Here is a 25,442-nt window from a genome sequence, read left to right as displayed (position 1 = left end):
TAATGAGTTCCAGCTGGAATGCACATCAACAAGCAATTCCTCACATCCTATCCTGCAATGGTGAAAATCTTCATGCTGGGTAGGGTAAGATAATAATATAATTCACCTTTTCATAGTCAAAACCTTCAAAAAGTTATCTGGCTGGGTATTTCTTCACATAGTCACAGCTGGGACTCATGGAGAAAAATATGCACCATTAGAAGCTTTCGACATCTAATATTATGATTTGTTTAGAGTAAGTAATCTGATATGCAAATCAAGATTCCTGTAAGATTTGGAAGTTAATATGCCACCCTCCAGGTCTAGCTCCGCCCTCCCTTTCTACGCTGGCAGCATGTTCGACCAAATCCCCCACCCAGACCTCTTCTCGTGGAATGCTGTCCTCTTGGCTTCCTCCAAGTCCGGCCATCGCTCCGAGATGGAGTAAATCTTTGACTTGATTCCTGAGAGGGACGGTGTCTCGTGGAATTCCCACAGTTTGGCGTGGTGGCGTGATGCCCGCGATCGTCTGTTTGGTGGGCCTTACGACTTGTGAAGGTTTTCTGAGCTCTTGTAGGTCCTTATTTCATCTGCTGTAGGTCTGAAGGTGTTCTGAGCTCTGTAGGGGGATAAGAAGGCTATACCTTCGTTCTGAGCACTGCTTAATTACGACAGAGACTTGCAATAGATTGTTGAGGTTGGTGCGTATCATTCACTGAATTTCCATTATTCACCATCATTCACTGAATTTGACCACTAAATTGACATGATCTTAGTTGCCAACATTCAAGCAAAACAAACAGTGCGGACATATCTGGACATACGAGATTGTCGACGGTGATTCCCTGGCGTTTGTTGTTGTTATTATGGTTTTCATGTTTTCCAAAATTAGTTGAATCGCAAGGTATACGAATCAAGTAGCAAATGAGCGAGAAAATTTTGTTACGTCCGTCATCTAATAGAGAGGCTCTACCATGGAGATGGGGGGGCCAATAAAAGTTGGTTGCAGGGCAACCATCCTCAACAAAGCCAAGCCAACACCGACTGCTGGTCTTTTTCACAATGGAAAGGGGCTTGGCTTTAAGGATGCTAAGCTGATTATTTAGCTTGCTTAACCTCTTTTGAACAGTTATTTCAGTAATGCTACTGTTGTTGGATGTTGAGATAGGAATTGGATGGATGGTGATCTTTCTGAATGATAAAAATAAGTTTAGACCATGCATCACAATCAAAACTCCTGGAGCTCCCTCGTGTTTCAACCGCATCCTGCAACGCTTGGCGCATCAAGTTATGATCACCTACCACAGGAGACTGCTTTAATGTGAGACTTTCTGTTTGCTAGTTAGTCACGAATCACAATGCCTTAATGAGATGCTATCCATCCTTACAACCATATCCAACAACAGAAAAATATGGACTCATTAGTATTTTGGGGATAATTTGAAGGCTCAACCACTCATATTTTACACAAAGATTGAATAAATGTAGACAACGCTACCAAGCAGTACCAAATGGACCTTTCAAGATAAATGGAAAAATAAAAACAAGATTGCAGCACAAAGGTTGGTTATACCAAACCACCAATAGGTTTCTTCCTTGGAATCCTCAAAGGACGTAAAAATGGAGAAGATAAGTTTTGAGGGTCATATAGCAGCATTTGGATGGGACTTTCATCAATATGCAGCTCCAGCTCAACTCAACTAAGCCTCAATCCCAATCTAGTTACTACCCGCTACATCAATCCTTTTTCGGTTTAGAACCATACTCAGAGAGAGAGATACTTTGTAAGAGAAAATGTTCATCTACATGCATCTCCAGCAGAAAATTTGGAATCACTTTTTGCCAGCTAATCAATCACTGGGATTATAAACCTCATTAACATTGACGGAGTTTCTTATTAGCTTACAACAAAACTCTGTTAGGAGAAATAAGCACTCCATAATTTTTCATCACCACCATTTGAATTTAATTCTCCTCTGAGGTGCATTGTAATATTGCAGTAGAAACAAATGGCTAGTAGTTAGTAGTATCAAGCAGGGATTCTGCAGATTACACTGAACTAAATCACAAATCAAGCAAGAATATCATCTGCAATAGCCAACATAGAGATCCCTTATTTGGTTGAGATCCACAGTATGCAGATAGAAATGTCTGTTTGATGCTTGAACCCTCTGCTTGCCGCTTTGGACTGGCCTCTCATTTACACATGCTCGGCTTTGTTGTCAATGACCCTCGGTGCCTCAATTAAATTATTAGACCGTCTTGCTGGCTGGCATCACTAATTTTTTTCTGACCATCAACCTAATCATCTCTCTGCATATACTCCGCCTCAACCTCAGAAATGCCTCAAACAATTCTATGAAAGCCTCGACTCTCATGAATACAAGCCCATTGCACTAAGCGCAATAATTCTGCTGTCAGCACTCCACAGCAGTCTTTGACAATATATGGAATGCTATTGCTACATCCGAAGTGAGGCATTTTAGCAGCGCAGAGAGCTGTCTTTCATGTTGCCATGCCCACCAGCAAAAGAATTAGCTCTGCCACCATGCAATTTGACAGCAGATGTAGAATATTTGTGCAGAGCCACTGCTTGAAGCAAGGCTGTTGATATAGGAAAGAAATGAACAGCATGCCCTGTTAGTTGAAGAAGTATGGTGAGTCCAGAACATCTTTTAGACTGTAATCTCCTCGCTCTGGCAACGGCGGGAAACTTAATGTAGGGAAAGATTGCTGAAAGCTCTCTAGTAACTGCAAAATAGTATCAACATGTGTTACAGATGTTACTAAAGAAGAAAGTGCTGGCATGCACACGCACACAGACACAGACAGAGAGAGAGAGAGAGAGAGATCTCGCTGATATGAAAAGCAAGGTTCTAAGATAATCTTGTCAGAATGAATAATGAAATGTAATAAGCTGAAGACCAGAAATTTTTAAGTTGAAACATAGCATTCACTTCCTAGGTCAGGATGTTTAAATTTTTATTGGTTGGTTGGATATGGAAGAGCATTCTTACATTTTCAAGTATGGGTGTCTCATAGAGTTCCACAAACTTTTCCCGAAGAATCCAGTTCATCTGATCAACATCACACGCATGTGTCCAGTATGAGTCATGGACTCCTGCAACATTAGAGGAACATTGAGATAAAAATAGATTTATATTGCATAACATGAGAGGTTTACAATCAGCCAAAATTAAGCAACCTGCAAAATTCAATCCTGCTCTTTTGCAGGCAACTGCAGTCATCATCATATGGGAACCATCAAGGGAGTGGACAAAGTTCGGAGGAAAAGCTGTTCTCTGCCGCTTTACCATGACCTAAGAATAAAAAAAATAGGTTTAGGGATTAAAGCTTAAAAAGCTCTCTATATTAAATCACACTGGAATTTCTCACATTCAGATTTATAATTTCCAGTTTTTCGGAAGAAAAGGTCAAAAGGAAATAGTTACAGACCTTGTCAGTTTCCCGTTGTAAGGTCAAAACTTGAAGAGAAGTTTTAATCTGAGAGCAATTCACCAAGCAATTGTTAGTTTCAGGAAGAGTGAAAGATCACATGATGCCTTCTTGATTTTGACCAAAAACAGACAAAATGAACACTGGGAAAACAAACAAAGAATATCTGGTTTGAGAAACACTTACAAGATGCCTTCCCAATGCACGGTAAGGTTGAACTACTGGAAGCCCGAGAGGGGTAGTCCACCTCACAGGTTGGTTTTCTGAAGCAATAATCTGTTAGAAACAAAGGAAAATTGAAATCAGTGCCAATATCATGCTTATGGAAACTAGTTATTTTTCACAAAATATGCCAAAGTTCGGAGCTTTGATCCTGATGCACAATGGATAGGAAAAATTAAAAATGAAAACAAAAACAAAAAGAAAGAGCTGTCAGTAGCCTCCATTGAATGTGTGCAAATACTTTACCATGCACAGTAATAATACTTTGTTACATGAAAGAGCTGAAAGTCTGAAACCTCTTGTAATTTTATGTATCAGGCTACTGCCCTTGTAGCAAAGCATATCTACAGCCTCCAGGGTCATGGTGTACCACATCATGACTGCCAGACTCATGGAAACAACTTTATGGAGTTCTCATGGAAGATCATCTCATTGGATATTTATCTCCATCTTAGCTGTGACCATCTCAGTGAAAGACTTGAAGATGCCATCAGCTTAGCATCACCAATGAGTATTTGGATTGGCCAACTCTTAATTGGCCATTTGAGAAATCAACCAATCTAAGCAGTGAAAGATGATTCCGGACTGTCTAGCTAAGGAGGTCTGCGCCAAACATTGGTACCTAAAAAGCTTCATTGGTTCTGTGCATCGACCATTAGCGGCCATTATCAGGTTGAGTTCAAACCCCCTGTTCTGGAATGTCTAGCATTATTTTAGGTCAAAACCTACCTGCCTTCATTCGCCTCAGCTGCTTAGTTCCAAAGTTCATCTCAAAATAATGTCTTCATTTCAGCTGCGATAAGACATTCAAACACCTCATCCGTGATTGATTCATCTTGTGTCTTTTACCAAATGTTGTTCTCTAAACATACATAATTCGATTCTAAAATCACTTGCAAGCAAGGATCGCCGAATCGGTTGCGATAGGTGTACCGATCGGCCACCGGACTGGTTCGGTACTGGTACCACTGGTTCGGCCTGGTTCACATATCCAAAAGCCTAAAAATTTTGGCCTAGCCGGTACAGGCCAGTACCGTTTTTTAACGCCGAACTGGACCGGTCAGAGATCGGATCGGTTCGGTACGGGCCGATTCAGCATTCCTTGCTTGCAAGTCTATTCACTCTCTATAACTATAGTTGAAGACACCAAGAGCAGGCCTTCATGCAATGGTAAGGTTGCTCCATTGTGTCCTAGGTGTCATAGCTTCAAAACACAAAAACAACCTCTCCACGTGTGAGGGTAAGGCTGCATAATCTAACACTCCCAGAACTCTGCAGCAGCAGGAGCCTCATGCAGTAGGATGTCCATTTTACCCATAGTTGAAGGCACTAAAAGAGCATGTGAGCAAATTTCTTTTCGTGATCCATTTCTTGGTATATTGTCATCATGCACTGATAGAAATACATACCTTTGCACAGTCCCCAAGCCAGCTCATAATGCTACGTGCAGCTTGAAACATCTCCCCAAGTGCAGTCAATGTAGTCTGTTCAAGTGGTTAAAGATTTTCCAGTTGAACAACAGATTCCAATAATCTCGTACAACATAAATTCAAGTAAAAAGAAAACAAGGACTAGAAAATGACAATGTATTGTTCCATACTTTGGCTGCATAACATGATGCACTGAACAACTCTGTGTCATCTGAAATAACCCCCCTTTCCTTTAATCTTCTTTTTATTTGCTCACGGGCCCCAACATAAGTGACACCATACACAGATGTCATGACAGTCTGTTTCACCAACTTTCTGTCCACCTACATTCCATTGACATCAACAATTAACAAGAAAAGTTGATATTACTTTTTAATTGGCTGTTTAAATGAAAAGTGAGATAAAGAAAGCATTCCTGATTTCAAAATTGATTCGAACAGAAATTGGATGAGGATGGGACATGATTTATATGTAGGATTTTGGCGTCATGAACAACATGGATTACCTTATTAATGACTGGATATGCTATCTACGCCATGCAACTATCATATTGAAGGTGTCATAAGTAAAACTACTGTGGATAATGGAAATTTTGCAGCAAAACTGATCATTTTAATCAGCTTAAACATTAAAATATTAAGAAATATCATCACATAAATATGTAATGATAAAAAGAAAAGGTACTTATTCATAAGACATGTAAATCATCATATAAATATGTAATGGTAAAAGGAAAAGGCACTTATTCTTGAGACATGCAAAACTCCACAAACATCTAATTAATGGGGACAGGATCACCTTTTTCTAACAGTCAAAACCATGGTTCACTCAACCAGATCATGAATATCCTGGAAAACTCCAAACCATAAGGAAAAAGAGGCAAGATAAAACATTAACCTGATTAACTAAAAGCCTAGCACGAAGGGCATCTGGGTCAGTAGCTGGGTCTTTCTGTGCATCTCTTCTCATAATTTCAAGTACCCTGTATTCAAAAATTATGATAAAACTAGTTCAGAAATCTTTCAAACAACATATGTGTTTTTAAAAATGTCCACACATAAACATGAATGCCATTTTTGCTAAATTAGAAATTGTAGGAATCGATGATTCATAGTAACTGTCTACAAATGTGATTAACCAGCTAAACAAACTATCTATAACATTCAATTGAAATAGCACTAACAAATCCCTTAAACATGAATTGAAATAATAAGGATTTTACTATTAATTTTGCAGCTAAAATGAAAACAAGAGGAAGTTAATATTGAATATGCATTTCAGTGTTTCATTTTTTTTTATAGTCAAGTCTACACAGAAAACTCTAGGACACACATGAAGAATGTCTTCTATGTGTGAATTTGAGGACATAGGGAGGTATCAGTGAATGTGGTTAAAACTTTTGGATTTAACATGATATTGCCTACACTGGGCATTACAACAATGCTATGAGTCCAGTTGAAATCCATGGAATTTTCAGCTTAGAATCAAGAGGAGAGCCCCTTCACATGGTTCTTGCATCATGTTAGCCTACTACTTTTTTCACTTTTAACTTTCCTATTCTTGCCTGGCCTTTTCTCTGATGCTAAGTGGAAAGCAAAATTTCAACATGAGAAATTTGCAAGTATTAACATGCATTGCATATGTAACACCAACATATTAGTCTTCCATAATCATAAAGCAATTAATTTAGTATAAAGCAATTAGTTTAGTATAGAGCAATTAGTTTAGTGCAGCGCCTAACAGTGAAATATTTATCAGGCTAGCAAATCATGGATTTAAGTGCCTTCCTCATCATAGCACGCCATAAGCTATATGTTGTCAGAGGATCACCGAAATGGTAACAAGTGCCTATTCTAGACAAACTTGTGTCAGTAACTATTGGTTCACATTGGCCTTTAACACTACAGCAAAGGATTAAGTTGTTTATGTGGGCCAGCATGGACTGGCATGTACCATAACAGTGCCTCATTGCCATATGGCTGCTGTCTCACATGCTGATGTATGTGTGCCAACACGAACCAAGTATTAGCACAGCACAGCACTACACCGACAAACAGTAAGTCAATACGCCAAAGAATATTTGAAGAGAAAGCCATGACATCCAATAAGTAAATCTTCAGTATTCATAATGTACCAATACTATTTAATGGCAAAGCAATTCTGAGAGTAGAGAACGACAATTTTAAAAAAAAAAACTTTTTTTTTTGTGTGTGTGTGTGTTGGGGGGTGGGGTGGGGGGGCGGGGGGGGGGGGGGGGGGGGGGGGGGGGGGGGGGGGCGCGGCATTACCCAGTTATAGTCCCAATAATCCGGCATAAAAAAAAAAAATCAGTTATCAAGCCTCTAAAGTTGGAAATTTAGTTTCAAAATTCTTGGATAGAGAATCTCCCAATGGTAAAGAAGAATTTGAAGTGCTGCTACACTTTGACCAATAGTATGATAAATTTGGCGGAAAAAATGAAGTTTAACATAGGCATTGCTGTTACAATCTTGATAAGTCTCTGTGCGGCCATATAGATTTTCCAAACCATACAAAGTCATAATATGCGAACCATGACTTTTGAAAAAATTTAACTATACATTCCGAAACAACATCATACCTAGCAGCTATTTCTGAGTAAACATCTGCAGGCTTATCTCCTGCGACCAGGTTCACTGCAATGGCCCCCAACTGAATATAACAATTCAACAAACAAGAAATAGCCTCTGTTATAAAATAGCACATATAGTATTTCTACCTTACCAGATCATATGAAAATATATCAAATGCATAAAAATAATGAAAGAGTATGATCTTAGCTGGTAAAGTTAGTTCTAAACATGATCTTTGGCAGCAAGAGCTTGTCAGCAGTTGACTAAATAATCATGTATGTGCTTCTCATCATTCTCTCAAGTGCAAGACCATAATAACTGAGTTATGCAATTTAATTCTCACTGTGGCCCAATGGAGCAAAATTCATTGAAAATCTCAACATAAGAGAGAAAGGTAGAGATGTTACTTAAAGCTGTTTAAAGTAGGATGAAAGGAAAAACCCCAGAAAGCAAAATAAAATAAGCAGATGAAAACCAAAAAGGGGAAAATTCGAAAATACTTATAACAAATCAAACCTTTTTTAAGGCATATTGTTTAGGTGATTTTACAAAAACTAACTCTCCTGCTCTTGGTTTTGTTTCTCCACTAAATGAATAATAATATTTCAATATCAAAAAGTACTGTGATTATGTATCTATCATCTGGACATCACTACCAACTAGTACTACAAACTAAATATTAAAGATGAGAATATCACCTTGTCTCTTCCCAAAGCTGCATAGTGTTGTAAACCGTTACACGATCCATCCTGAGAAAATAATGGTTCAACTATTAAATATTCTTTAATTGACATAATCATCATTATACTATGAACTTACTACAGTTCGTCCCTGCATAACCATACATCATCAAAGTTATAGAGCAATTCCTTAGGAAATAAATCAGTGATAAAATGGAATTGCAGTTATTTCATTCTTGCCATCTCCATGTAAACTAGGATCATATAACCATACATTATGTAGGCAACAAAGATAAGCAGGTCCCCCTTGGACCCAAGGCTAACTCATGTTTCCAGTTCCTTTCAGTGAAAGGTTTTTTTAAAAAAAAAAAGAAAGAAAAAATAACACAATTTTGCCCTTTTTTAAATTTTTCTTACTTCACGGTTCATATTCCATGAACAGTATCCTAAAAATATCATTTCTTCCAAATTGGATAAATTTGAGTTTATAACTTGTAGGGAATTCTATTAGATTATTCCGCCATTTCTATGTTGCAACAATGGCCGAACTATGCCAAACTAACCAATTCAAGGGATACTAAACTGGACCAGTCGAGGACCAACACAGTTCAAGCAATTTATTTGAGATAGGGCCAGTTCGCTTAAACACCCTCCCCCCTCCCCCCGCCCCGCCCAGCCGCCCCTCCATCCACTCATGATTCAATTCGCTCGGGATATTCGAGAGAGCACCTTAACCCCTGCTCACGATGGTCCGAACCCCCTGCTGCCCTTGTTTGAGGGTCTAGTAAGACTCTCTCTCTCTCAGGTTCGGGTTAGGGTTTTCCTCGGCCTTCCCTCTCCCTCTTTTGCTTGGGTTAAGGTTAGGGTTTCTCGCAACCCTCCCCCTTCCTCCCTCTCTCCCTCCCTATACTTTTCTTCCTCTCCCCCTCACTATCCGACTCTCTTTGTTTTGGTACGCCCTGGAATGGCACGATAAGACCTATACCATGCTAAACCAATTGCCAACTAGTATGCTCTCTGGGACGGATTCGACAAACCTTGTTGTGTTGTAATACTTTAAAAGCAAGCTATTTACACAACCCTATCCTTCACAATGATCAATATTAAATGTCAATCCACTTCATACTATATCAGATAATATTCAAGGTCGCCGCTGGCATACAAGGGTGCCTATATTGTTCTGGTTTGTATCGGCAGTGATAACCTGACCAACCCGCAATATAAAAAAATGTAGAGATCCAGTACAATACAGTTTGGAATAGGCTGCTAAAATATCAAACTGAACCCATTCTTGGCTGAATATTAGCTGGGAGCATTATTACACTCAAATATGTACTTCTTATCCCCCCAAACCTTTTCCTCAGCCATCTGAAAGTTACATAAATTCATAGTATCAAGGGCAAAGAAACATTAGTTCATGGATTAAACCACCAAAATAAAGAGGTTGACATGAGTTTTTGGAATTGAAATTTCATATTCTAAGTTTGTAATGTGTAAATGTTTGCGTTATGATAAACGCTCGAATCAAAATAACTGGAAGGATTAAGGTGAGGAATTGGTTTCCTTATTACCTAAACTTTCTCCTGAAAGGACATAATTTGACGAAAGATCCAGATATTATTGTAATTCTCACAAAATTTATCGAATATTATAACTATTTTTGCATTAAAATGTCATAAAAATAGTAAGTTTCATTTTAACATGAACTTGTCTTTATTCTAGTTTCTCTCATCCTATATGATATTAGCAAGTGTTAGCTCATCATTTAGATTTCTCTAATTAATAAGATATACCTTTAAGTTGCATAGACCAGTAACAGGATGTGTGCTAGTGTGATTTAAGATACTACATGGAAGGCTTGTACTTTTTAGTGCTTGACAGATGACTGTTTCCACATGACATGTTGCTTAAATGATATAGAAGTTAGCCTTTGTATCATCTTTTAGCTTGCATCTTTTTTTTTCTTTTTAAAGACGTGTATTTTGCTATGCCGGCACATGTCAAAATTTGACATGGTAAGATATCCCATGTGTAACCTTTGACCATGCTTCAAGTTCCAAACTTGCTACTGACAACAAGGCTTCCAATTATTGAAGAATTTTCCAATTATCTCCAAAATTTTCATCTAAGTTTTTAATAACATTTCTAAGCATTCTAACGCCAATTTTTAGTTGGACTAAACACTCATTTTAGAGAGTTTCAAATTCTATTAGCATATTAAATACAAAATTTAATAGCAAATTAAATGAAAGTTCTGAAATATACATACAAAGTTTCTTTCTATCCACATGTCAGCAATATTCTTTTATCTTATCTCAGGCTTACTATTTTGGCATTGCCAAATTACACTTTCTCCACTCCAAAGCTAGAAGTTATAAAGCATTTGAAGATAAAAGGAGAAAAGGTACAGGAGGAATAGTATAAAAGACAAGGGGAAAATAGCATTCACAAACACATAAAATTGGAAGGAATTCTCAAAATAGGTCAACTGCAATGTGAAACCATGGATTGAGCTCAAGAAAATTAACTTGGATAAGATATACCAGCTAGAACATTCCACCTAATAACTTCAATGCAGAAAAATGAAGCCACAGTTAAGTTCAGTTCTCCTTTAGCCTATTTCATAAATTAATTAAAAAAAGGCAGACACAGAAAAGTAATCCAGGTTGCAAGTAGTTCAATCACTGATTTGCCTTCCATAATAATGGACTGCATCTACCCCGCGGAAAGTACTACAGTATTTACATAATTCACATAAAACAGCATGACAAATATTCTTACAAATATAAACTATATGAAATTCTCTAATGTCAACATGCATATGTAATGCAGTCAATAAAAACATACATGTCACCTGTAATTGGTACAATACATACATATTGATGGGTGTTTGCAGATTAAGAGTAACAAAACATAGAATAAACTTATATACTACATGATTATCCTATTTCCTGCGCTGCATTTGATCTAAAAGATAACATTTTAACACCAATAACATGTGAAATCTAAAATATTTTCATCTGGAATCGGCACAAGCACAAACTTGATCACAAAAAATGGGAAGACAGAAATTGCATTTAAAAACAACCTGGTGCACAGGCATGTGTGAAATTGTAGTCTCTGGTGAGGAGCTCCTTAGTGCCTCAGAGAGATTGATGCAAACTGCCAAGCACTGAAAGGGATCTTCAGCACCTAACCACCACCGTCTACCTTCCAGTGGTCTATCTGCAGAGTCAAATATATCATCTAAGTGATTTTCAGTAAATGCTACCCGGCCATCATATGATAATTTGTCGACACCGCCAGCATATAAATTTGCTAGATGTATCTTTAACCAGCGCAAGCCAGATTTTCCCAGTGGGCGACCCTCTGCAAACTCTAAAATTCCTCGACATAGATCTGAACCAAGATGATTTAAATAAGGATGCATGGGATATGCACGGCCTCTGAAGTCTAGGTTGTGTGGATAATAGAATCCCTCCTCATCTTTCATTTTTCTAGCCACCTGCTCCCAGAAAAGAACAAATGGCATCATATTGCACCGAAACGCCATGTTATTATGATTGTAATATAGCAATAACATGATTGATAATGTCTTACAGCAAGTTTAAGTTCCACATCACACCGCTGAGAATGTTTTTCGCTATTTTCCTTTTTCACTGACTTTACTTTCCACTTCCACTTCCTAATTTCAGCTCCATCTTCAGTATCAGGCTTCTCTGGCAGAGGAATCTGAAAACAAATATATATTTAGAGCAAAAACTGAGCCAGATATCTAGTCACAAACATGGCCTAATTTAACCAAGAATATATAATCAAATCAACAAAAGAATTCCTTCATGCTGCTACAATAAAATTTGAACATCTAAAAATTGGACAACTATGAATTCAACTCACATCATCACGATCAACCAAGTCAGCAAGACGACCTCCACTAGACCATATTCTGTCAACGACACTAAGAACTCTTTTGTTAACCCTCCATTTTGTACTACCTAATGTATCCAGGGCCTGGAGAGTACATAACAATATTCAGTTACAGCATGATTAACAAAGCAAGGAGGTTTAATTTCCAGGTAAAGAGCCAGATAATGTATTTAAAAATAAAAGATAATGACAAATACAGCAAAAGCAAGGAATAGATGGTGCAAATCAGGCCACCCACAAATAACCTGAATCTTGGACGTTGGATAAATTCCATACATGCATCCCATAATAGACATGCATGTGTACAGGCACAAAGTAACAACATGTTAAAGATAACAAAGAGCAACCCTAAAGATCGAAGCAAATTTAGAAGCAATAAGAAGGACTTGTGATAATCTCTCAGATGCAGAAGTTATTAGAGACAGCTGAACTCTCTTTGTGAATATTGACTTAACTCTCTTGGTGAACATTTACTTGAGCATAATAACCAGCATAAAATTTAAATATTCTGCAATAGAAATTCAAAATCTTCTTGGAAAACTACATCCATAGTGAAAAACAGTAATTTGACATATCAAGGATTAAAAAAAAAAAATCTTAGTGAGCAATATTTTAATAAGGATTTTGTTTTATCTCTGCCCAATACATAAATTCATTATCTAGTTATGTTCAAGTTTTTATAATAAAAATAGAAATTGAGAAACCTCAAAAACGGCTTGCATTTCCTTTCTTGGAGCCCTTCTAACTGCTTCACGTTGTTGTCTTGCTCCATGTGTGCGCATGATGTAAGATGGTAAAAACAAGTGTCCTCCTTTCTCATACCTGTCAAGACTCAAATAATGATATTAAAGAAAATGTTAGTACATTAACAAAATAACTAACTAATTCACTATCAGTCTATAGAAGGGACAAATTAGCTGTAAAAAGTTATTGAAAGCTGGTAATGAAATGTTATGAAAATCATTTTCCATAAAAACGGGATGATATTTAACAATACCCAGAAACCAAAAGCATCAGTAAGCTTCATTAAAATCGGTACAAGTTTTACTTGTTATAGCCAGCAGTTACAAAGAAACTACAGAACTGAAAGCCATGGACATGATGCACTGCACACTAGAATAACGAATAATTAGTAGTAGCGATTATAATCATGCAGTGCCACTACTTAAGAGGGCCCAAATGCAAGCAGTCAAGATTTAGCACTACATCAACAAGTGAACTTCAAACGAATATTTGAGGACCACATACCCTGTCCAATTTACCGGAGGTACCAACATTGGCATGTAAGGAATAACCATGTGTCTTGCCTGTTATAAAGCAACTCTTAAGTCCCATTTCAAAATAAACATTGGCATGGAAAAGAACATATATTAGTAAAATGTCACAAGACTTCAACCAATCATAAACTGTACTCACAGTTCTATCTAGCCCTTGACGGACTAGTGGATCACATTCAATGACCCCATATCGCCTGCTATGTTTTCTGTTGAATGATGGAAATTATTGTCAAGATATATAGAAAAGAGAGTAATGTTTGACACTCTCAGATGGTCAGACTTCTTACTGCTGTTCCTTTGTGACAGTTCTGAGTGAGTGTCTGAACGCAGGTCGAATATCAGGTGGACCATCTGCTGACTGACTAACAGGAGGCTGTATATAAGCCGTCTCCATTAACAGCTCAATCAAACGGCTCCCTACCTAAAAATGAAAATTGAAAAATTGAAGAATTGGAACAAGGGGAAGGAAAGGGGGGAAATCCTATCTACATAACAGCAAAAGCTAAAAGTAGAGTAACCAGTACTGGCCAAGGGAAAAGCAAACCTTGGCCTGAGCATCTTGGCCCCATGGCTTAGAGTCATCTTGTCCCTTCACTATCTTCCTTACTTGGTGCACCTTCTGCTTTTTCATCAAATTTGTAACCTTCTTCCTTAAAAACTCCTGCTCTTTGGTCAAAGTAGCACCTTCCACATCTTCATTTTTCTTATCCTTATCAGTCTTTTTCCTTGTCTTCTCTAGAAACCTGTGGATCCTAACCTGATTCAAACCAGAAATATAGCTATAAACACTTACATGCCAAACTCGGGCTATGGATAATTTAAATGGGCAAGAAGACACCAGAAATGTGTGACAAACAACTGCTTGAATAAAGTGAGGTAACATGAGATGAATCGCAGCACATCAAGCAAGATGGTAATATCAACACCATGGCAAAAACATAACCAATTACAATGAAAAAATGAGATAACTATACTGAAATCAAGATAGAAGAAAATGCCAGAAACAGAAATACAGACCTCATGCTCAATAGCCTCACCAATTTGACAAGCAGCCTGAACCACGCGAATACCTCCATCTCCATTGCCCGTCATCAGGAGACTCATCAGCTTATGCATAGTAATCACTGCCATCATGTCAGCCGGAAGCTGATAAAAGTACGGACCATGAGACACCCTAGTCCTCGGATCCCTGCACTGCTCCTGCTCCGCAGCAATCTGATCCCTCAACGGCTCGAACCAACCCAAGAACAAAGATTTCACATACGGCAGGTTTGGGGCCAGCTTCTGCTCACACATGTCCGTCAATAACTCCTTGTACTCCTTCGCCGCCTGTTCCCAAGCCTCAGTCTCTATCCTTATCTGCCTTCGCCGGAGAATCGCATACTTGCCTGAGCCCATTCCACACACCATCCTCGGCTGCCCCAGCTGCTGCTTTGGCCGAACCTCTTCAAGATTGCCGCCTATCTTACTGCCTTCTCTCACGTCAATTTTGCTCATCTCTTCCAGCATGCCTTGAATTTCTTCTATAGAGGAAGTGTCTTCATCCACGTCTGTAGAAGAAACCGCCTCGGCGACGCTAGCGAAGAACCTGGAATCACCCAAGCGACCAGAAATCCGCCCGATTGAGGAGTTGGGGCACCTGATGAAGGGCAACGAATCTCCATTATGACCAACACCCATGTTGGAGGACCGATGACTGAAGGGCGTTCCGAGGTCCAAGATTCTACTTCTCTCGCAACATATCGAACCTTGGGAGGAACCAAGAAAGCTGGAAATAGAGGGGATGGCGGGGACGGATGATGGGCGCCCAGCGAAATCCAGATATCTCGAGGAAGACGATGCCTTTCTTGCAAGATTTCTCCACATCTCTTTCGGGATTGGGGTCAAAACGGATTCGAAGTCGCCGGGGCACTTCTTGGACTGGAGAAAAGGAGCTGATTTAGGGGTTCGGAGGCCGAGGACGGCGTTGCTACACATCAAACTCTGGATTTCGAAGGGCGAGATGGCAAGAAAAAGTGAGTGCGGCGATGGAGAAGAGGGTGGATAAAGGAGTTCATGTGATCAAAGAGAGGAAGAAAGCCAATAAACGAGAGATAGAGAGAGGGTAGAGGCGGCGGGAAAGGGAGAACGGAGGACGCCGCCTTTAAAGCCCCCGGCCAGCCGACCTTAAACCCTCTCTCTCTCTCTCTCTCTCGTTTATTTGCAAGGGGGGGTTTAGGGATCAAGAGTTTCTTTTATTTTTTTATTTTTCCATTCTGTCTGGGCAAAAGAATTAAAAGGAAAAAAAAAAAGGAATTGGAGCGTGAGTGCGGACCGAATGTGTCCGAGTCCACCCCGGTCTAACCAGCTTGGCTGAGGGGGTTTGGAGCTGGCCGGTCCGGTAGACCTTCTGGGTTGTGCCATCCCACCATTTCTTCAAAAAAAAAAATTTTGATTTTGCTCCTTGGATCTTCTTGGACTAAAAATTTTATAAAATTTATAAATTAAACAAGAAAAAAAATACTTTTTATAAAATTTGAGAATGATTTCTCAAAAGTTATTTTTGAATATTTATAAATATAAATCTAGTCTCCAGCCTGTAATCTTACTTATTGTACTAGCCTGATTTATAGATTCTATAAAATTTTCAACCTAATTATTCAAATAAGCTCTCATTCTTCTTCTTATTTCTCGGGTTAACGTATGCCTATCCTCCATTAATGAATCATACATCCAAAAGCTGGTTTATGACTATTTTGTTGGCTGCTTTTATTTTCACTGGAGTGGGGTTTGTCATTATGTAGGCTTTGGTTTTGGTAATGGCGTCCGTGTAATAAGAAAATGTATCCATCCATTGTCATCTCCATTCATAAAGGCATGTATATGCGAGTAATTGAATATGTTGGATTTACCTTAAATGTCTCTAAAGGTGCTCTTGGAATTTTAGATAAGAATTTGGACGTCTTGCGAAGGGTGTAGCTCAATCACCAACCATCAGTGATGCATCCAGCCACAGAAGGAGCCATTGGTTGGGCCTAGTCCACAGGGATTTCGAGGTCTCATATCTTGGGTATTTGGAGAGTCTCAAAGATGGGATTGTTCCCACTGGCTAGGATGGTCTACTTGCCAAAGGAGCAAAAAAAAAAAAAATTATAAAGATATACATGTAAAAAAAAAATTACAAAAAAAAATTCTGATTCACATTTTTTTACTTGATATAGTAATATAGTTGTGACTATTTATAGTAAAAATATGAGCCTGTCTATAAAGGCATGATTATGGCCTTCAATTTTACCTTCGAAGTGGTTATACATTTTGGATCGTGACAAGGCCTTATCAAATCATTATCATCATTGCTATTATTTTGCAATGCTTGTATAATATTCCATGTTTAAAGGAGAAAAAATTTTACTTTTTCGAAACATAATTTCAAATAACAACTAATACGACAATGCAACTATAACTACAATAGTTTTAGAGATTTCCATACATGATATGAATTTAAATAAGAGAATAACATTTATTATTTTAGCCATTTTCTATTATAACATATTTTTGTGGCTTTTATAGCAGCTTTATTACTTTTAGAACTGTCCCATTCTATTACTCTTCCTCCCTATTTATACAATAAAATATTTTTTATTGCAAATATATAGAAGTATTATGCAATATGTATTATTGGTGAATAGTGAAGCTGTCAGTCCAATATCCAATTGTTATGTTGCTATTATTATCTGCTAGTTTCTATTTAGATATTGCATAACAATCACTACATTATTTGCACTTCTAATTCTAATAAAAAAATTTATGGACAATATCTAGCTATGACTTGGTAGTTTTCAGATATGATTATTTTTTTTAAACAATTTGTACTGCCTCGTGTTCGGATTGGATGACTAGTCAAAATAAGTTGTTTTGCAAAAGTAGGAGCATTGTAAATTGTTCAATTTTAAAATAAAACTAAAATAATATTTCATTTTACATCAAAGATGTTGAAAAAGAATTTGCTTTGGGTAATCCAAAAAAAGTATATAAAAAGATAAGTTTTGTATTGATAACGAAGCTTATTGGCGGACTACAAGAGATTTAGAAGAAATAGGATGCATTCTCTTGCATAATAAATATGCAAGGTATTGAATTTAATTGAAAGATTTGTATTGACTAGATTATGTTGTTTATCATTTTCAAATAATCTTATATCTCTTCTTAGATTTTTGGTATTTGAGGTGATGAAAAATTATAAATATAAAGAGTCTTTTTTTTCCATGGAAAAGAAAAGAGAGGGGAGAATCAAGTATTCGCCGAAAAAGTGGAGATTCATGTTCTTTTACCTTGATGAATTAGATGGATAGTGCATGCAATATAATTAGGGGAAAAATCAATATCAAATATTCAATTGGCGTTCTCTTGCCTCCTCCATGGGGTCTATGTTAAGCCCCTTCATTCTCCTTTTAATTTCAATTTCTTAATTAAATGAGGGCGATTTGATCAATGCTTGTCTCACAATCCAAAAAAAAAAACAGTGCATTGTTACATGGATGCTGGTCTTTGCTGAAAGAAACAACAATTAATTTGTAAACATTCAGAATACCATAGAAAATACAACGTAAGGAATTTGAATGTATATCCCTGGCAGGTATTTTTTAGTCATGAATGTGTATAAGATTATGGAAAACCTTCAAATACACAATTAAGATTTTCTAAAAAATTATCAAATTGTTGGATGATCTCAGCAAATAAACTTCATAATATAAAGATAAATCATACCCGACTTGCTACATGCATAGTGCATTTAAAAAATCACTGCAACCTTGATTTTGGAATTTCTCAAAAAAATGTAGATGATAACACATCCAATGTGGCTGAGAACAACCTAAAAAAATGTATTTTATTTTTTACAAAGTACCCTTCATGCAATACAAGATCCCTTTCCACATCTGTAAAGTCTATAAAATTAAAATTTAAATAATTCATTCTTACTTATGTATACTCACAAATAATTCAAAAAATCATATGACCCATTAAACAAATTTGAAGGACATAATAGGTTTTCAATAATTTCAAAGTTCATTAAAATGGATTTTTTTCATCACCATGAACATCGACGTGGATGCCATTTCTTCCAAAAGCGAGGCCAAAAGTTTTTATTTATGTATTCTTTCACCTATCAAGAATCTAAAATTCTCAGCCAATATCGTTTGCCCAAGATATATGTTTAGACAGATGTAGAGTGTCTCTCAACCTCTCTACATTTTTTTTTATTTTTTTTATAAGACTAATACCTCCATACCATTCTAGTACGAGTACATCCAATAAAATTAGGAAAAAAAAATAAGGCGGCGTAGGAGGAGGAGAAAAGACTCCAAACTATCCCACAGAAGACCATCGAAGTGCTGGACAGCGAATAATGCCATCCAATCAACTGCCCTATTTGCCTTCCGGTACACCAGTGGTCTTGGCATCTAGACAATTATGTAGGAGACCACGGACCCTAGATCAAGCATATGATAGTCGCTGAATCTACTTTAAGCTAAATCTAATCGATCTCTAGAATAAGACGAGCATGAGAGATGCCTTCAGCCCTTGTCGCCAATCCCTATACTGTATTTGTATTTACATTGTTTTATTTTAAACCATACCTAACGGAACCATACATTGGCTGGCCACCAATGTTTCCCTTGGCGGCATCCTACTTGACCGACCGGACTCGGTAAGCATGTACTTATTCTCACCGCGCTCGACCTAATCTTAAACCCTGATAGAGATCTCGCGGATCACTTAAACACCAAATATCCCCTTCGACTAAGTATACTCCGACCAAAGAGAGGCCGCCACGTAGTTGGGTTCTGTCTCCGTATAATGTTCCTAAGAACACCGGAAATTGACCAAGGTATCAGCTAAGAGGTTGAAACGGAAAAGACCGTCAGAGCCCAGAGGGGCCGTGGGCAGTCGCTCCCCCGTTCTTCTCTCTCATCGGAAGGGCTTCTCGAAAGGTATTTCTCCCTTGAAACCCTCAAAGATTCGATTTTTCCGAGGTTTTTGTAGGAGATCCTCTGCTCGATCTTGTGTAATCTGTTTGATGGCTTCTTGGATGAGTTTTCTCCCCCTTTTTTTGGATAATGGGATCAATTTCTGTATCATGTCCGTCCCATTTGCGAATCCTGAAAGCTAGGGTTTTGATCCTCGTTCTGTTGTTTGCTTTCTGGATTAGTTGTCTGAGATTTTTAGGGTTTTGGGAGGGGCGTGTTTCTAGTTGTAGATTCCGGGAGCCGTCTGTCTGTCCTCCTCCTGTTTTAATTTTATCGTGCTAAAGTCTTTGATCTGCAATGCAGGTTTTAGATTCTTTTTGTCATTCAATATGAAATAGTTTTCTATTTGAATCACCCAAGTGCTTGTGATTATTATGTTCGAATTGAAAGCTCTTGATTTTGATAATGTTGAATTTGATGTGGGTTGCCTGTTCCCGTTGTAAGTGATTCAGTCGATTGGAGTTTTAAAATTTACGGGCTTTGCTATAAATTGGGAATCAAACTGGAAAGATTGCTCGGTAGAAGTGGAGAATTAGGGCTGAGATCTGCCTTTTGTTCTGCTGCAGTGACTATCATGGACTAATAGATCGCATTCTTAGGTTCTGCACTTTGGAGTTCTGAAGTGATGGAAAGAGTCGGAGGAGTTGGGTTGCAAGTGGTGAAAAATGGCAACTTTGGAGAAGGCGAGTCTCCAAGATATTCGGTCCCTTTGACCAGAACTGGATCTCGAAATACAAGCCCGTCTCGGCAGAAGGTGATCAAGACTAAGCCTAGGGGTTTTGATGAGGAGACTGTTGCAACATTTGGTAAAGTCGTTCATGCTGATATCCAAATGGAAGATAACATATGGGCACTATTGCCCGAGGACTTGCTAATCGAGGTTCTTGCTAGGGTGCCTCCATTCTTGATCTTTAGGATGAGGTCAGTTTGCAGGCGATGGAATTCAATTCTTCAAGATAGTAGCTTTCTCACATCTCACTCGAAGGTTCCTTCACATGGGCCTTGCCTTCTCACATTCTGGAAGAACTCGCAAACCCATCAGTGTTCTGTATTCAGCCTACCATTGAAGACTTGGTATAAGGTCCCATTTGGTTTTTTACCAGATTGGGCGTTCTGGTTGGTTGGTTCTTCAGGTGGTCTTGTTTGTTTTTGTGGATACGATGGGCTTTGTTTCAAAATCCTTGTTTGCAATCCCCTAACTCAGACATGGAGGACATTGCCAAACATGCATTACAATCAGCAAAGGCAGTTGATCTTGGTTGTTGATAGGGCAGATCGTTCATTCAAGGTGATTGCGGCAAGTGATATTTATGGAGACAGAACACTGCCTACAGAAGTTTATGACTCAAACCTTGACCGTTGGTCTGTTCATCAGACAATGCCAGCCGTTAATCTATGTTCATCAAAGATGGCATTTTGTGACTCAAGACTGTATCTTGAGACTCTTTCGCCACTTGGCTTGATGATGTATCGAGTAGATACAGGGCATTGGGAACATATTCCAGCCAAGTTTCCACGATCATTGCTGGATGGCTATTTGGTTGCAGGTGCGCAAAAGCGTTTGTTTTTGGTTGGAAGGATAGGACTTTACAGCACTCTCCAGAGCATCCGGATCTGGGAGTTGGATCATGCTAAGACTGCGTGGGTGGAAATAAGTAGGATGCCACCAAAGTATTTTAGAGTTCTATTGAGATTATCAGCTGAAAGATTTGAGTGTTTTGGGCAGGATAACCTCATATGCTTTACATCCTGGAACCAAGGGAAAGGTCTTCTATATGATGTGGATAAGAAAACTTGGTCATGGATTGCTGGCTGTGCCATCCAGTTGTGTAACAGTCAGGTTTGCTTTTATGAGCCAAGATTTGATGTGCCCATCTATTGAGAGGTGGGCCTTCGTTGGCACTGGGTGGAAGAAGGTTGACAAAGGGTGTTATTTGGAGACAATGACATTATTATTTCTTATGCCATAATTAGGGACACTGATCATTTACTGCTGAGATAATAACTAAGAGCAACTTGTCCACATAAGTGGAGAATGTCTAGAAAAGCAGTACTACATGCAAGATATGATCATCCAAACATCGAGGTATACAGGAAGTAAATCAACCTAACAGGATGTGCTCGGAGCTGCTGCGGGAGTGTTCTAACCTCATGGAGCTCCATGCAATTCTGCTTGAGACAGGTCCAGAAATGGGTTGTAAACTATTTTTGCTGCAATTCCTTCGAAAACTTTCCTGCTCAATTTTATTTCACCAGCCTGGATGGCAAAGAAACATTCTACTGTTTTTGGTATTGTTTTTCTCCTGGGTACCAAGACGAGTGGCTGAACAGATGCTTGTAATTTGATGAAGGTGGGGGCACTATGGCTTTGCTGAAGCAATCAGCACTTCCATCAGTTGACATTTGTATGTTTCCTCCTGAAAAGAACTTATCACAATTTCACAATTTTCTTTTCGTCGCATGTTCCAATGCAATTTTGCCTGTTGAGATTGCAGATATGAAGTTTGTACTGCCTATTCACCTTGATAGGTATTACATTAGTCCTTTTTATTCACCTAGATCAAGATTTCAAGATATAACAAGGGCCCCGTATTTGTCAACTGAATTTTAATCTGAATAGCTGAGTGATCCAGTCTGTAATTCTGTATTGCTTGTTAACTTCTTTTTCCATTTTCTTTGATGTTCATGTTCTGTGCTTTAGAGTTATAATCAAATGATGATTGTGTACAGCTATACTAAACAAATATTGGAAAAACTCGATGGGCAGTCCATCTAGACGAACACTCATAGTAGCAATAAATAACACAAACATATTCCTTATTAAAAAGGAATAAGACAAATATATTTGACTCTATGTTTACATCTTACATTGTCCATTGTCAGTAAATTTTTTTTTCATATGAGCCCTAATATTTTTTTTTATCTGAATTATTTGGATCCAAAATAATACATGTGGATCGAATCAGTGGCAGAACATCATCCCACCGTGCAAATTCTGCACCGCAGAGGATCTGCGCCCGATGCGTGCATGGATATGGTGGTCTCCCAAGAGATGGTGTGGAAGGCGATTGGAGGCTTAAACAATATAGAATTATGATCACATACATGCCACACGGTTCTCTTGAGATAGCATGCAAAGAATTTATAGAAATCTTTAGATTTTCCAGGTACTCTTGGACACTGAGATAGGTATTTTCGCAATTTAAAAATATTGCATTTATGTCTACATCTATATCAAATCATTTTGACTATAATATTAAGTATGAATGTTGATCCTTCTTAAGTGTTCTTTTGCTATTGGATTCGGATTTGACCAAGTTCGAACTCATTTTATTAATGACTTAGTTCTTTCTTCTTAAACACCGTGTTATCTCAATATCATTATCTATGTTTGGGTCAAAAGCCCAGCATCTCATGTTCAGATCCGAATTAATCATTAGTAGTCAATCTACATTAGAAGAAACTACACACGTACGCGTGGGCGCAAGCACGCATTAAATTTACGTGAATACCCTCTCATAAAATACTATTTTTGCACAAATATTTCTAATATAATGATTCTTCTAATATCGTTAATAAAAATTATATTTATTTTAATTAAAAATAAAATAAAATTTTGAAATTATTTTTTTGTCTTCCATCGCGATCTCTTTATAAATGTTTTTTTTGGCACATCTACTTAGTAAGAATATTTTAGTCATTTTAATTTGAAACTGTTAATTTTTTAACGGTGTCAGATGGCTTGGGTACATATATAAAAACAAAGATAATCAAAGGGTAAAATAGCAAAACAAGTGTTTGACGAGGGTATACATACAAATATTAATTTTGGGAGGATATTCATGCAAAATTCGATATTTAGAAGAGTATTTATGCAAAAAAAAAAGAAAAACCTATATATAATATGGATTACTTTTCTTATGTTTTTACTCCATGCTTGTTGATCTTGAGCGAATAATCATTACACCCGAAATACCCATTTTGCTCTTAGCACTTCACGAGAAAGACAGTTTACTTTCTTTTTTTTTCCGGCATATTTTTAGGTGCACATATAATTCAATATAAGAGAATATCCAAAAAAAAAAAAAGATTTTTAATTGTTGAGTTTGTTAAAAAGGAGAAGTGTTCATGGTTACCTGTATGCTGGCGTTTCTAAATATTCCTCAACTTGTATAGTATATGCATCCATTAGGGATATATATATATATATATATATATATATATATATATATATATATTTGCATGAATTAAAACAAATATTTGCATTCATCTAAGCACAAAGGCACGTAAGTCCCATACAATCTGAAAAGAACCCCCTTTTTTTTACAAAAAAGGGAAAAAAATGATATCAATGTTCACAAATATAAAAATAAAAGCGATATTCTTTTGCAATACCTTTGTATATAGCGCTAGGATTCAGTTAGTATTCCAATAAAAAAATTCAGTTCAGTTTAGGACCTAATCATCATAATCCAGCCAATTTCCAATCATCATAATAAATTGGACGGCTTGGATTGATTGCTCGGGTCACAACCTAAAATCACGAGAAATTATTATTACACGTGCTGCTTTCTGGTTGAATTGATTTGATCGGTCGATGGTAGATCATCTAATTAACAAATTTTTCAAAATGTGATGGTGCACATATCCATCACGATTTCTCACCCTTCGTACTGGTCCACGTGGCGCCATGTAGAGGTCCCCTAGGCCAACCAGCAAACAGCAAGTGGCCCGGTCTTCCATGCAACAGGGAACCGACTCGCTGAGCTGGCCCGGTTCTCAAAAGGCGCCCCACCGGTTCAAGAGTTTGGGCGGCACGCCCTCGTGTTCTCAAACCCTTGATGGAGTCCAAGACTTCAAATAAATTATCGGTTTCTTTGATAGAGCTAATCATACGAGAAGGTGGGTGTTCAATTCCAGGAGCCCATGTTCCTTCGGCTCTCGATTTGATGCTCTTGCTACCTTGGAAGCTTCAATCAAGAACCTATACCCTAATCATCTCATTGCTGTAAGCCTCATTCATCGAGCACCTATCTTGGTGCACTGCAGCAAAAACAAGTGGCTGTGATTGGTTACATACACGATCACATGGTGTATGCCATGTAGAATATAATTTTTATTTGCCAATTGTGATCGACTCTTTTAGCAGCTAAATTAGTGGGCAATAGATAATTTTCTTGACTAAAGACACCAAAGCTCTTCTATCCATTTATTGAGGCCCGCCCTACTAAATTTAGTGTCTAGGTTTTAAGGTCGGTAAGGAGTCTTCTTTGATCCATCATGGTAACCTTTCAGCTCATGTGATTGTTTTCATGAATTATTTTTTTTAAAGAAATGCAGTGGAAATGTTACTGTTAAGATTCAAGCCCAAAATTTCTCCAAGTGAAGAGGAATACCAATCAACTGAGCAAAAGTTGGTTGGTTTATTCTTTTCTCTTTTTTTTTTTTCCTTTTTCTTTTTGTACTTTTCCAACTTACAAAATCTTTCGTCTAAGTTTTATCAGATTAGACCTATTGCTGCATGCTAAACTTCATTTGTTATGAAGCATGATGATTAAGTGATTTTTTTTTTTTATCTATAGTTTGTATTTGTCATGCCATCAGGAGATTCTATACACAAAGTACTTGAGATCAGAAAGCTTTTTTGTCGCTTCTGTTGAATAAATCTGCAGGGTGAAATCTATGCAGATGCTTGGACTCATTAAAAACTTGCTTGGGCAAGTCTCAACCTTGTTAAATAAATAATTCTTGGCTTATAAACCATAACATATCACTAAGATGTCTCATATTAATGCTGTGTCACTGCATCTCAATCCTCCTTCCTTCTTTCTTTCTTTCTTCTTTTTTTTTTTTTCGCTAAAGCGGATAGATC

General features: G+C 37.7%; 1 protein-coding gene and 1 pseudogene across 4 annotated transcripts; one reads left to right on the top strand and one right to left on the bottom strand.

Annotated features, from left to right (window-relative positions):
• Nucleotides 1–1,815: 1,815 nt before the first annotated feature.
• LOC103702397 (DNA-directed RNA polymerase 1B, mitochondrial-like) lies at nucleotides 1,816–15,811 on the bottom strand. The gene is made up of 19 exons (XM_008784824.6): nucleotides 14,580–15,811; nucleotides 14,107–14,319; nucleotides 13,850–13,983; nucleotides 13,702–13,768; nucleotides 13,534–13,592; nucleotides 12,990–13,107; nucleotides 12,256–12,369; nucleotides 11,959–12,090; nucleotides 11,447–11,863; nucleotides 8,377–8,427; nucleotides 7,687–7,757; nucleotides 5,985–6,069; nucleotides 5,258–5,410; nucleotides 5,067–5,141; nucleotides 3,622–3,711; nucleotides 3,436–3,483; nucleotides 3,185–3,299; nucleotides 2,997–3,100; nucleotides 1,816–2,730 (listed from the first exon to the last, which is right to left on the bottom strand). The coding sequence occupies exons 1-19, from the start codon at nucleotides 15,537–15,539 to the stop codon at nucleotides 2,620–2,622; spliced, it is 3,117 nt and encodes a 1,038-aa protein (XP_008783046.2). The 5' UTR covers nucleotides 15,540–15,811; the 3' UTR covers nucleotides 1,816–2,619.
• Nucleotides 15,812–19,429: 3,618 nt separating this feature from the next.
• Nucleotides 19,430–22,847, top strand: LOC103702396 (F-box/kelch-repeat protein At5g15710 pseudogene; annotated as a pseudogene). Of its 3 annotated transcripts, none has more exons than XR_015971510.2 (3): nucleotides 19,450–19,534; nucleotides 20,170–21,975; nucleotides 22,537–22,847. The product of XR_015971510.2 is annotated as an F-box/kelch-repeat protein At5g15710 pseudogene, transcript variant X3 (transcript). The 3 variants fall into 3 exon arrangements; XR_003384743.4 differs by having other exon boundaries at nucleotides 19,454–19,534; nucleotides 20,137–21,975; XR_015971509.1 differs by lacking the exon at nucleotides 22,537–22,847 and having other exon boundaries at nucleotides 19,430–19,534; nucleotides 20,170–22,175.
• Nucleotides 22,848–25,442: the final 2,595 nt, after the last annotated feature.

The sequence above is a fragment of the Phoenix dactylifera genome, chromosome 11 (assembly GCF_051530095.1).
Source record: "Phoenix dactylifera cultivar Ajwa chromosome 11, Ajwa_hap1_PhDact_Kaust_v1.1, whole genome shotgun sequence".
Taxonomy (NCBI): domain Eukaryota; kingdom Viridiplantae; phylum Streptophyta; class Magnoliopsida; order Arecales; family Arecaceae; genus Phoenix; species Phoenix dactylifera.
This window is presented reverse-complemented; position numbering and strand designations above follow the sequence as displayed.

Bases quoted from the DNA above. Each gene is read 5' to 3' on its own strand.
- LOC103702397 (XM_008784824.6), bottom strand. From the start codon at position 15,539: ATGTGTAGCAACGCCGTCCTCGGCCTCCGAACCCCTAAATCAGCTCCT. The intron at 11,864-11,958 runs GTAAGACATTAT...TTCTGGGAGCAG, and splicing joins ATGTGGAACTTAAACTTGCT to GTGGCTAGAAAAATGAAAGA. The intron at 3,300-3,435 runs GTCTGTAACTAT...TTTTATTCTTAG, and splicing joins TACAACGGGAAACTGACAAG to GTCATGGTAAAGCGGCAGAG.